Below are 12,923 nucleotides of genomic sequence, written 5' to 3' on the forward strand. Positions count from 1 at the left end.
AATATTGTAACAAGTTTAGCTTTTCTCTACCCCATCTGGAATATAGCGAGCGATTTAAAATCCCATTTACCGCAGTTTAAACTCAGAAATTCAATGAGACTTAATCTATGTAAGAAATGCGTCCTGTTTACTCGTTAGGGAGTAGACTCAGTAGAGTAGAGAGTTCTCGCGCTGACCTGATGGCCCAGGCGAGCCTGCTCTTGGAAGTCTAGGCAGAGTTCATATTTGGATGGGAGACCACCAAGGAAGTCCAGGGTCGCTGCACAGAGGCAAACCACATATGAACGACTCTTTCCTTGAAATCCCTACGGACTTGACGTTTCCCCCCACCAGGTATCCTCCGAATGGCAACGTCGTATTCCGATCTTAAGCATGTTTACTTAGAAGCCCCCAGAGTGGTGGCCATCTTAGCAAAAATAAGAATCTTTCGACACCTTAAAAACTTAGTTTAATTCTGGCATAAATTTTCATAAACTTCCAGTTGACATAAAAGTTTATCCTACAATAAAATTGTTTTTAAATGGCCATGAGACTCCTTGTTTATTTTTCGACAATAAAGGCATTATTTTAACGTTATATATATAAATGAACCCTGAGCAAATTGTGTGTTCGCCAGGAATAAAGCTGGTAAGAGAAAAGCTGAGGCAGAGAGGCTTGGTGTGAATTCTGCCATAAATCTATTAATGTTGCGGGAGGCAGAAAAAAGGAATCCATCCTTTCTTACACCCGCAGGCAGGCAGCGCTGTTTCCCTCGCTCATCGATATTAATGGAACGCAGCATGGCCGGAACCTTCTATCCCGGCACGGCGAGGCATGACGGAGCTGTGTAGCTGAACCGTACGGCAGAAGGGGGAGCGGGTTTGCTTTGCTCTCGGACGCAAGCAAAGCTCTCGATGGAGGCAAGATGTTGCCTTCTTTCCAGGAGTCCGTCGACGGCGATGACAGAGAACTGGAGAGCAGCGAGGAGGGGGGTGGCCTTTCGGACGAGCGGAAACTGGAGCGTAGCAACAATAGCTACTACTGTCTGTACGGCTACCAAAACTGCAGGTGAGGGCTTCCGGGGCCTGCCTCTGGGTATCCTTTTCTTTAGGAATTGCTCTCCTCCCTACAACCGCCTTCCCCAATTTACTTGCTCCCTTCATAATCTCTGATTTGTAGTGTGCCTCATTCTCTCCCTCCCCCCCAATCACCGCCCTAGCTCCAAAAATTAAAAACCGCCTTGCTTACAATGTCCTCGTAGCCCTATATTACTCTCAAATGATTTGGAACCGTTGTTAAGAAATCAAGCAAGCTCTGCTGGATCATGTCCGTCCTTTAGGCCAATATAAAACAAAAGCCCCATGGCACCTTAAAAGGGAGGCTTGGTGCGAATTCTGCCATGAATATTTCAAGGGTAAATTCCCAGTGTAAGAGGGAAAGAGAGGAGGGAAGGTAGAAAGGTTAGGCATGAGTCCTATCATAAACAGGATTAATAAATCAACTGAGTTAGCAGTTAGATGTAATGGGTGGTGAGAGGGGTCAGAGGGTTGAACAGATAAAAGTGGGGAAGTAGGGTGAATGTTAAAAAGTATTCTCGGTATGATTTTCTTTCAACTTCCAATGAAAATTGAGGATTGAGCCACTCATTAGGCTTTTATTATATCTGTGATAGAACAATTAAAACATTAAATGAAGCGACAATTAATAGCTAACAATAAAGCCACTTAATTTTTTTTAAAGTATGCCTTTGTAAAGAAGTACTTGTCTTAGTTCTGAGTCTTCTGTTAGATTTTACTGATGACACTGAATTCGAACTTTATGAAAGAGACAGAAAAAATGTGAACTCTCTATGTTTAATGGTTTTAGAACTGTCTACCCCAGGGGTGTTGAACTCATTTGTTATGAGGGCCAGATCATAAATGAGACCTCGTTGGGCTGGACCATGTCAGGTTGGGCCGAGCCATGTCAGGCCGGGCTATTTGTGTACCTATTTAAGATTAGGTAGCAGAGATATAAATTTTATAAAGAACACACAAATATATATTTTTTAAAACTTAAAACATGCTTAAAACATTAGCACTCGTTAGTCTTAAAGATGCATTCTTTGTATTTCTCCCATGGGATCCAGGGAACTGGGCAAAGGAAGCTCTGGTTCTTTCCTTCCTTCGGGGGGGGGGGGGGGAGAGCCTCAGCCCATAGAAGGAAGAGAGGCTTGGCTCAGTAGCTCTGCTGTGTAATTGAGAGCCTGGCAAAGCAAGCTATTTCTCCCCAATGGAGGAGCCTCAGCCAATGGAGAAAATAGAGGTTTTGCTCTGTAGTTCCTGTGCAATTGAGCAAGCCTTGCAAAGCAAGCTGTTATGAAGAAGGTAGCGAGATATAGGGATAAGGAAGCAGATGACAGCCAGTTGCTTGGAGGCCTGATAGAAGCCCTCTGGGTAAAACAGAAAGGTCCAGGAAGGTGCTTTTATAAAAGAAATGGAACTGTAGTTCACACTGTTTATTATTGGGTCTGTTATCTTACTATGATTGCATTGTTTTAAAATTTTCTATAATCCAGTTTTTATTGTACTGTTTTCTAATTTTATAGTCCAGTTTTATTGCTTTATTTGTTGGATGTCTTATATGGTTTCTACTGCATTGTTTTTAAATGTTGTAATCCATATTGAGCCTTGGCAAAAAAAAATGGACTATGAATAATCCAGAAAATGGGATAAGCAAAACTTAAATGGGATTATTGATATGAATTGAGTGTGTGCACTGATAGCGATTATTCTGTTTCCCTTTTGGCCTTCCTTCATTTGATCACCAATTGTTTTCGAACTGTAGCTTAACTGTTCATATTTTTGATTTTATTATTTGTTTTATGACATATACACCAGAAAAAAAGCTTTTACTAGCCCCCAAGTCTGTAGTCATGTGCTGCAAAATCCCTAAGTAGGCACTGAAAGAGTGGGGGAAAGGTCTACCTGTTTCAGATTTCTTTCTTCTCCCACAATCCCTGGCATCTTCAGTTACAAAAGAATCAGGTAATAGGTGATATGAAAGACCTTCACCTGAGGCCCTAGAAAGCGGCTGCCAGCCAGAGTTGATAACACTAGCCTTGATGGACTACCAGTACAATCCTAAAGAGACTTACTCCAGTCTAAGACCATTAAAATGAATAGGCTTAGACTGGTGTAACTCTCTTTAGGATTGCACTGTAAGTCTCTGATTCTGTAGAAGGCAGTTTCATGAGTCCGGCAAAGGCAGTTAAAAGGTTCTGTGTTTTTAGAATGCTCACAATGGCTTTTCCCCCTAGATCACAGCAGGGAGTAGACAGTGATGATGGAAGTCCATGTAGTACAGCAGCTGGAACACCTTCTTCGGATGATTTCAGGTAATCCAGAATGGCCAGATCCTCTTAACTCTGAATCTCCTGATGTGTATTCTGTTTTCTACAGCTACAATGCGGTAGGATTCTCAAAACATGTACCCATCTCAAAATTGAATAGAATGTGTGAGTGTCATTGACATGGGGGGGGGGGGTTGCCCATAGTGTGAAGGGAGTAAAAAAAATGGGTTTTATCCAAAGGTCCACTTCTGTTGGCAGAGGAGGATAGTTGATTTTTCCCTGTTCCCTTCCCACCATGTACTTCTACTTCACAGATATCCACTTTGTTTCTGAGGGCCTCTAGGAGCCAGATTTTGGGAGTATTGTTATAGGATCATGCCAGGCTGGAAAAACATTGCATTCTTTTCTCTTGAAGGCCTGACTGGTTCCAGATGTCTGGAGAGTGATTGTGTTCATCTAGTTATGATTTCTGATTTGATGGCTAACAGAAGCATGCTCCTCTTGAGTGTATCTTGTCATATCCCAGTCTGGAAGTGAATATTGGTAGCTGGTTTACAAAAAATAATGTTATTAATATGTGGCTGACACATTCTAAAAGCTGACAAAGCACTAGCATGTCTGTGGCTTGGATTTTGTTTGGTCTTCCATGTTTGGGTCAGTGCTATCCGGGACTTAAGAAATGGGAAGTTTGTGGGATGGCTGGCTTGTATAAACATTGCTCTTGGGGGCATAATCTTAAAATTATTTTGGGGCAGCAACCCGATAGAGACAAGAATTGTGAAAGTGACAGAGTCATAATTACAGGTGAGACAGAAAAAGGGCCTTAAAGGGTTCCCCCCCCAAGGAACAAATTACTTTTCATTTGAGTCTTGTGCAGGCGATGATACCAAAACAAAGCAAAGTTTCTATTTCCTGAACAGAACTTTTCAGAATCAGTCAGTTGGGCTCAGAGTGCTGAAGTATGTGCAACTGAACAGCCTCCTCAGTGCATCTGGGCATTGTCAGTGTGGAAACGATACTGCTGGACACAGAACCAAGCAGAAAGCTTTTGCTTGCTAAGCTAGTGGTATCTTTCTTTTGTCAGTGGCCTCTGAGAGAGCCCATCATGTACTTTCTCCAGCAGTGATCTGTTACAATCCACCGAGATCTGTGTACACCCACCTGAGTGCAGCCTGTTGTAGTGAGTGGGTGCTTTAGCAAACCCAGTGGTAATGCCCAGGGGAATCAGGTGCCTCACTGAGCGGTGTTTGTTTTTCATTCATTCAGCCTCTCTTTGGTGGACACTAACTTACCAGTGGAAGCAGAGGCAGAATTGCGCAGTTTTATTGCCAAGCATCTTGCTAAGGGAGCCTTTTTTGAAGGGATGGGCAACATTGCATCTGTAGAGCTAAGGTAAGAAAATGTAGACTTACAAGTCTCCTTTCCGTTGTGTCAAATAATTTTATACTTTGGCTGGAATGAGGTGTGATGGACATTTCCAAATGAAGTAGCCTTGCATCTTTTCTCCCTGGAAAATGTATGAAGTACTGTTATCGTGGGATGTGTTTCCCTCACCTTTCTCTTTTTCATTGGCTGCTACTTGTAGGCAGAGACCTGTGCCACCATATCCTTTGCTATGTTCATTGATATGGGAGGAAGACATAAAGGTTGCTTTTATTGGAGCAGCATAGTGGTTAAAGTGTCTTCTGCCATGGAAGCTCACCAGGGGAGCCGGGACCTGTCATGGTCTCTCAGCCTAACTTCTCTTCACAAAGTTTTTCCTGTGAGGATGAAGGGGAAGAGGGGAGAGCACTGCAAAAATGGCTGTGGGTCCCGATCAAGGGGAAGAGCAAAGTATAATTGTTTAAAGTTGATCATAACATACTTCCAGCCTCTTTGACATGTTGTTCCAGTTCCCTGAGATTTGGCCTTAATACTGAGTTGACAAAGAGTGTACTGCATAGCTTCCTTAATGTGATGCATTGACAACTGTGAAGTGTCTGTAGATTCTGGCTTCAAAAACTTTGGATCACAGTAGATCAAGTCCTCAGTTTATAATATGATCAATGAGCAGACAAATTCTTGCATGATATACACAGAGTAAAATTGATTTGACATGTAATTAATTCTGTATTTCTCTGTCCAGTTTACCAGAAAGCCGAGTTGGTTGTTATTACTGCCTGCTTCAGCCCGAAAAACATGGAGAAATGGCAAGCTCAGAATCAAGTGTCTGTTCCTTAGACTACGTTGTCTGCTTTTTGGGAGGCTCAGAGAAGGGGCTTGAACTATATCCTTTTTGTTGTTGTTGTTACTTTTGAATGTAAAAGTAGATCATAACTGGAAAACTATTCTATTACCAGTATTGTAGTTACATCCTTGAGCACAGAGAACATTGGGCACACTTGTATCTTCTATAATATAATAAAAGCCTTCTCATCTTGGCAACACCGAGCTACCTGATTGGTTGCAACTAGGTGGGACTGTGGTATATCAACAAACAAAGCACTTACATGTCATTGGTTGAGTCTGCTCCTCTCTCCTGCCCAAGTGGCTATTACTAGCCAACAAAGCTGATTCTGTCAGTAAAAGGCAACCAACCTTAAGTTTTTTTAAAAAATTTAATTAAATTTTACTGAAGTATAACTTTATAACAACAACAAACACAAACATTTGTCAGCAGCAGTGATACCAATGTAAATGAAAAACATAATAACAATGAGATCCAATACTTTCTGGATTACAAAGTGAAATTGTTTAAAAGTAATTTAAAAGTTATTAAAGTGTATAAATGATCATCAAAATAGCATACCTTACATAAAATTAATAACATCGTATAGTTGAGATGGTATATAGGATCTAGCAGCAGGTGTTTGAGAAAAGGAAAGGTAGCCATTTGAGCAATAAGTTGTTAGGAGTATTAGATCTATCTAAAGGTGTTACAGAGTTTAGGATTTTGTACATGGAATAAAATTCCCATATTGTTGAGTACCAAAATTTAATATAAAACGGACCAGAGGTCTTCCAATTCTTAGTTATGACCATTTTGGCAGCCATAAGTAAAGTTGAAATTAAAGATTTGCTAAGCTGTGAAATTATTAAATCAGGCCATGGGTCTAATAATATCACTTCAGGAGTAAATGGGATGGTGTAAACAGTGATAGTTTTGATATGTGATACAACAAATCCAGAATTCTTTAACAAATATACAGTGCCACCAGCAATGTAAGAAGTCTGCCTCCCTCCCACAACCTTTCCAACAAAAGGGAGGATGTTCTGATGATATATGGTGAAATTTTTGGGGTGTTATGTACTACCTTTTTATAACTTAGTTTTTGAATATTTAAGAAGGAAGAGGTGTATGAGTGAGAAAACCAGATATGATGCCACTGATCATTGGTAAATTATGTTCTACAGTCTAAATGCCATGGGTGCTGAAAAGAGGGAGGGTATGTGCAGTCTACAAGAATTAAGCCTTTGTATAAGAAGGAGACTAAGCCTTTGAATGTAGCAGGTGAATTAGATAGGAATTGTTCAAAAAAAGTAAGAGGCCTAGCCAAATTATGAGATTTTGATACCTGATCGATAAGGTGTTTTACCTGTAGATATTCAAACCAATTAAGGGGGTGGTGAATTTTGTCTTCTAACTGGCTTTTTCGCAGGAGCTTACCATCTGAAAGTATGTCAAGAAAACTTACTAGGTTGAAAGATTTCCAGATATAAAAGGAGTTTGTAGAAAAACCAAGTTGAAACCACCTTAGTTTTGGCAGTTACTAGCTCTCCCTACTTCCCATTGGCTGAGCCACCTGTCACACTGATTCACAGAGGAGAGAAAGAAATCCTTCCCTCGATTGGCTGAGGGAGGGGGGTGTGAAACAGCCAGAGAAAGGCTTCCTTTGATTGGCTGAGACCTCCTCCCTATTCTCCTCTGGAAAGGGGAAAAAAATGACATCCTGTGGCAACAGAGCAGATACAGAGTGAGTGATAATGAAGGAAAGTGAGACACAGAGAGAGATTGAATGCCTGTGCTTAAAACCAACAACATTATCAGAGACAGACTGTTGGGAGGGGGAAGGAGGTGGAAAGCTGAAGGCTGCAGGGAGGGGGAAGGCAGTGGAAAGCTGAAGTCAGAGGGGCAGATATAGGGAAGGAGATAGGGTTGCCAACTCCGGGTTAGGAAATGCCTAGAGATTTAAGGAGTGGGGCCTTTAGAGGGTGGGGTTTGAGGAGGGGTGGGACCTCAGACAGGTACAATGCCATTTCCTTCTGGGGAACCACTGTTGCGATCTCTAGGTGAGGGCTGGAGATCACTCAGAACTACAACTGCTCTCCAGATGGTGGTTGAGGTGTGCGGTGGGGAGAATTGAATGCCTTCACTTGGGTGGGTGAGAAGACAGTAAGGGGGGCATTCACCCTGAGCCTCTCTAGATCCCATTGTATTTTTCTCTATGATGGGCCTTATTCCTAGGTACCTAATAATTCCTTTTTATGCATTCCATGGTCTCTTTTGGAATTTTGAGAATACCAGTTTAATTTTTTTTAATGATTCTAGACCAGAAGATTCTGTAAATACATTTGAAAATCAGTAGGCATATGTGAAACAAAACCTAGAACTATATAAAAGCAATCCTAAATTCATAGATTAAATTTTGGACATCTCACTGATGAGGATGTTGGCCCCTTGAGTTAGATGCAGTTAAATTATCTTTCCAGTATGGGTTTCGATGAAGGACTCTACAAGAGCAAAACCTATCCAGATCTATTCAGTGGGGTTTACTCCTAGGAAAGTGTTTTTTGGATTCACTTTTTAGAATTATGTGCAATTGTCTTGTCTCTTTTGCAAATACCATTTAGAGATGCCTGAACAGATGTAGACAGTGTTTTCCTTAAGAGCTTACATTCAGACTTGAGCTGGACAGATACATGCAAGACTTGAAGATTAACCTCGATGCAAAGGTAAAAGTTCTGCTGTTCTTTCCTGCTCATCTGTTTGGCTTGGGATGGCTAATTAGCAAGATCCTTGTAACATTTGGAGAATTGCTAGAGTGCCATCTGGAATCCCAGAAAAGAGATTCAGGGGAATTAAGTTTTTTAGCTGCACATAAAAGCCTAATTCTTTTCAATTCGTTGCAGCCTAATAATCTGGAGACATGTGTTCAACCCCTTCTTAGAATTTGGTTTGAAGACTCTGTGTGTCCTATTCAGAGGGTAGTACAGCTCTTTCAGGAGAAACTTGCCTTTGTATTGCATGCTGTGAGTATTGCACAAATGCACATCTTCTGCCTTTATTTTTCAATTCAGGTTACTGTTTTTGATAGCTTGTAGTAGATGTTCTGTTTGCATGCAGGTGTATCAAATAGTGAAAGCACCAAGATCTGCTATGGTGTAGTGGTTGTGATTTCCAATCTTTTTGGAGTTGCAACATTCAAATGTTTAATTTCATGATACCCCTTAATATAATAACTCCTATGAAGTATACATATGTGCCATCAGGTCTCAGCAAGAGACAAGTGGGAAGCAGAGGTGGTTTGCCATTCCCTTCCTCTACAGTGTCTTCCTTTGTGGTCTCTCCTCCCCTTCCAAGTACAGGACCTGCTTAGCTTCTGAAATCTAATGAGATCAAGCTATAGGCCTCCTGCCTTCCCTCTAGGTTGCATACAGAGGAATAAAATTATTTTTCAAAATAAAAACCATCCTTAATTCAATTAAGTTCTGTTTGTGGAACTTAATTTTCCAACTACTGCAGCCTGCTGCGCTCCCTGAAGTTTAGCTCCTAAGGATTAATGGCTGCATGCACAATGAAAAGGATCTTTTCAATCCATTCCACTCTATTTCTGATTTTATATAAAGCCCAGAACAAAAAAGGCTGTTTCATATATATAAAAAAATTGTTTTGAAAGTTTGTGAGCACTCCTTGAGATAATTGACAACATTCTAGGATGCTGCAAAAACAAACCTGAGAATCACTGGGCCTAGGATTGGACAGTTTGGTCTAGGATTGGACAGAGGTGGGTTCAAATAATTACTCTTCCATGAAGCTTATTGGTTGACCTTGGGGCTGCATTAATATCCAAAGACATCATTATTTAACGCTTTTTGCAAAGTGCTAAAATTCCACTTGGCTCAGATAGCATGAGAAAGTGAGAGAAAACATGATCTAGTGGATCAAATCTCTCCTAGGCCTGAAACTTACTGGGTGACCTTGGGCCAATCACTCTCTCTCAGCCTAACTTTTTATTTGGATAAAATAGGACAGTGATCCAGAGGTGCAGGAGTGAAACTTGCTAGGTTGTATTTAGAAACCAAAGCTATGAATATAGCAGCAACACTGTTCCTTCCATATTTCAAGGCTCTGAGTTACACGCCAGTGGAAGTCAAGGAGTCAGATGAAAGGACAAAGAAGGACATTGACAGGTAAAGGCAAATTTCCCTTCAAGATAATGTTTCCCCTAGGGGGCTTAGTTGGTCATATCACAAGGGTCGCCTTTCCCCTGACTTAAATGGTCAGATCCAAGACCTCCAATAGGGGAGAATGAGGGCCCATAATTTCTTTGGCTTCTCTGAGGGCTCAAGATGTCAGGCAGTCCACTTGTCTCACTTTACTTATATACAAGAGCAAGGAAGAAGCCAAAATTATGCTTAAAAGTCTGGATTGACCAGTAGCTCAAATATCAGGGCTTCAGAACAGCTACAAACCTTCCTAGGAATCCATAACTGCTTCCTTCAGCCCTGCCACCAGACAGTGCTTGCTGGGTTAGTGCAGAAGGTTAAGCCTGGAATCTGAGAGAAGCTTTTCCCTGCTCTGTTCCTTAAGAAGAGATGAGCCCTCTATGTCTATCCCTGGTTTGTCATGCTGAGAGGGGACAATGAAAGAGAAGCCTGTGGGGCTTCTTTCACCCTTCTCCCTTTCTAGCTTGTTTTGTTTTTTTAAATGAGAGGGGGAACCCCAAAGGAAACTTCATCTCCAATGATGTTTGACAGCCCATTAAGTGATAAGCTGCAAATGCATGTAAAAACACCCATGCTCATTTTAAGGTTCCTTCGAGCTGCAAGCCTTCAAGGTCTTGTTCAGGAAGCCACAATGACATCCTTATGCATGGCGATGAACGAGGAGCAGTGCAAATCGATGGTCATAGACTGTAGTGGGCCACAGCCTCAGTTCCAGAATGCAGGTGAGATGTCAGGGGACAATGAATCAGCACTGTTCAGTTTTACAGAGTAGTTAACCAATTATGAGAAAAATCCTTTGACTGCCAACTTTGCTAATTGCTAACACGACACTTGCCATGTAGGGTTGCCAACTGTAGCTTGGGGGGAAATTCCTGGGCATTTGCGGGGAGGGTGCCTGGGTAAGGGAGCTCCGCATGGATGTGATGCAATAGAATCCATCCTCTAAAGCTGCCATTTCCCCCAGGGGAAGTGATTTCTGTAGTCTGGAGAGCAATTGTAAACCTACTGCTGTGTCCAAAGGGATGAACGCTTTGCAGGCCTCATGAGGCCCATGCATGCCCCTCCACACTTTTCCCTCCCTCTTTATAACAGGAAAAGCTGAATGTCTGTGTACCACTCCCCAAGCGTCAAAAAACCCTGGATATGAACTTCCTTGGGGTCATAAATAAGTCCTGGAGAGCACAGGAAAGATCTGTCACTATCAGCACCTTCCATTGATGGATTGAGGGATTCAGCCTGCTGTTGTTTTTCTCTATAGTTTCTACATGTTATGGAACATTTTCGTCTTGTTACTTAAAGGGAACAAATTCATGCTGAAAGGGTATTGACCTGAAAATCTCCCCTCTTTTTTTCTTAAATATATGACAGGCAGTAACAAGTTTTGTGAAGAATGGACACAAGTGTTTCTAAACGGTTCTGAAGGGGGAAATCCATTTCTCTTCCAGCAAATATTGGAGAACTTTAAATTGAAGGTAATTTCCATTTTTTAAATATATATAGTATCAGACCATTCATGCATATTAAAGTAGAGACTTGCTAGGGCGCCACTTGGTACAAACCTAATCCACTGTCCAGTTGCTCCAAACAGTTTAGGGTGCAATTTGCATCCCATTAGCCATGGCCTTCCTTGCATCTCTAATCTGTATTGCATGCCATTCAAATCTTACACTCTAGCATGGCTGGATTGTGAATTAGGATGCCTATTTTGGTTTTAAGGCCATGGAATCTGTATTGGTATCTTGTGGTAGATGAAAGTATCTGGTCACCAGATCAGAACCTTAATTTATAATTAGATACGGAGGGGAACTAGCATTTTTGAATGTCAAGATATGAGCTGTAACCAAGCAACAAAAGGTTATTGGGCATAAGGCAGCAAAATGTCAGAACGTTTGAGTCTCCTTTCCAGTAGCAGTACCTGCTTTCTTTTCTCCTGCTGCAATCAAAGAGAATTTAAAGTGTTTACTTTAGGCTGGATTGTGCCCCTAGTTTTGTAATCTCTGGTTAATGGTAGGAAATTCTTCCTACAGAGATCTCCAATGCATATATTGGCATGCTGTTCGTGAGGGGCTTGAAGTCAGATCAGAAGTCCAGACTTAGACATATACCATCTAAAACATCCAGCAATTATGCCAATAATCACTTTACAACTACCTTCAGCCTATGCACCCACCCTACTCCTTTTCCGCACAGCTGATTCGTGGTATTGCTACTTTCTTTCGGGGCTACATGCATTTGCACCATTTTTCATCCACTTTGGGGGCTTCAGGACTTGTTTGCTGCTTTGTCTCTGCAGGCCATACAGGACATCAACAATCTGAAGCGATTCATCCGGCAGGCAGAGATGAACCATTATGCTTTGTTCAAGTGCTACTTGTTTCTGCAGAACTGTGGGAGTGGAGATGTACTACTGAAGATTGTAAAAGTGGAACACGCAGAGATGCAAGAAGCCAAAAATGTAATAACTGTCCTTGAGGAGTTTATGAGAGAGTCAGCTATAGCCTAATTCCACTCCTTTAATTTAGGACTATGTATGTACTACAGAATTAAGGTGCATCTGGGTGTCGTGTGCACAAAGGAAAATTCTCCCTTTAGCCACATGTGCACAGTGGCTGCAGTTTCCCACATTTGTACCCATGTGGTAAAGAAATGCATTTTAGAGGGCATACCCGGTATGCTCTTGTGCAGCATCCATATATTATATTAGCCTATTTTCATAACACTGAAAATGTCTTTTAGTTGAAGACTGTACAGAAGTAGCATTCTCACCATGAAACAATTCGGTGTTGTATACATTTGTATGTGAAAAATTTGGATAACAAGGCAAAACTTAATATTTCCTTTTTTCTTTAAATCCAAACCATTCTGCCTTTTTTTCAATATTTAAACATTTCATTTTGCACAAGCTCTTCTATTAATTTTTAGATCTTGCTATGTGAAGATTCCTGTTCATTTTGTTGTGGAGATGCAGGACAGGCTGTGCGTTAGTTGCATTTTCCATAACGGGACCAAGAACAATACATTTTAATGTCAGTGATGATTTTATGGTTACAAATTCAGAAAGTACTAAATATGTAAATGCTGCTACAATGGATCATGATTCAACATTTCGATCAGATTAATAAAATAAATGCTTATGAAAAAATTGTTGAAAGGATCACATTATATTCTATTTTTAAGGGAAGTGGCT

At 41.1% G+C, this 12,923-nt stretch overlaps 1 protein-coding gene across 1 annotated transcript in view; it reads left to right on the forward strand.

Moving 5' to 3' along the window:
• The window catches only part of C13H17orf75 (chromosome 13 C17orf75 homolog), a 13,050-nt gene extending 172 nt beyond the window's left edge, over nt 1-12,878 (forward strand). The window contains exons 2-11 of the mRNA XM_060252822.1: nt 733-1,047; nt 3,278-3,355; nt 4,577-4,702; nt 5,436-5,576; nt 8,185-8,242; nt 8,420-8,539; nt 9,636-9,700; nt 10,322-10,458; nt 11,105-11,208; nt 12,030-12,878. Of these exons, the coding sequence (XP_060108805.1) occupies nt 905-1,047; nt 3,278-3,355; nt 4,577-4,702; nt 5,436-5,576; nt 8,185-8,242; nt 8,420-8,539; nt 9,636-9,700; nt 10,322-10,458; nt 11,105-11,208; nt 12,030-12,239 (1,182 nt within the window). The 5' untranslated portion in view covers nt 733-904 and the 3' untranslated portion in view covers nt 12,240-12,878. The remainder of the gene's footprint in view (nt 1-732; nt 1,048-3,277; nt 3,356-4,576; nt 4,703-5,435; nt 5,577-8,184; nt 8,243-8,419; nt 8,540-9,635; nt 9,701-10,321; nt 10,459-11,104; nt 11,209-12,029) is intronic.
• Nucleotides 12,879-12,923: the final 45 nt, after the last annotated feature.

Source organism: Heteronotia binoei, chromosome 13, assembly GCF_032191835.1.
Source record: "Heteronotia binoei isolate CCM8104 ecotype False Entrance Well chromosome 13, APGP_CSIRO_Hbin_v1, whole genome shotgun sequence".
NCBI lineage: Eukaryota > Metazoa > Chordata > Lepidosauria > Squamata > Gekkonidae > Heteronotia > Heteronotia binoei.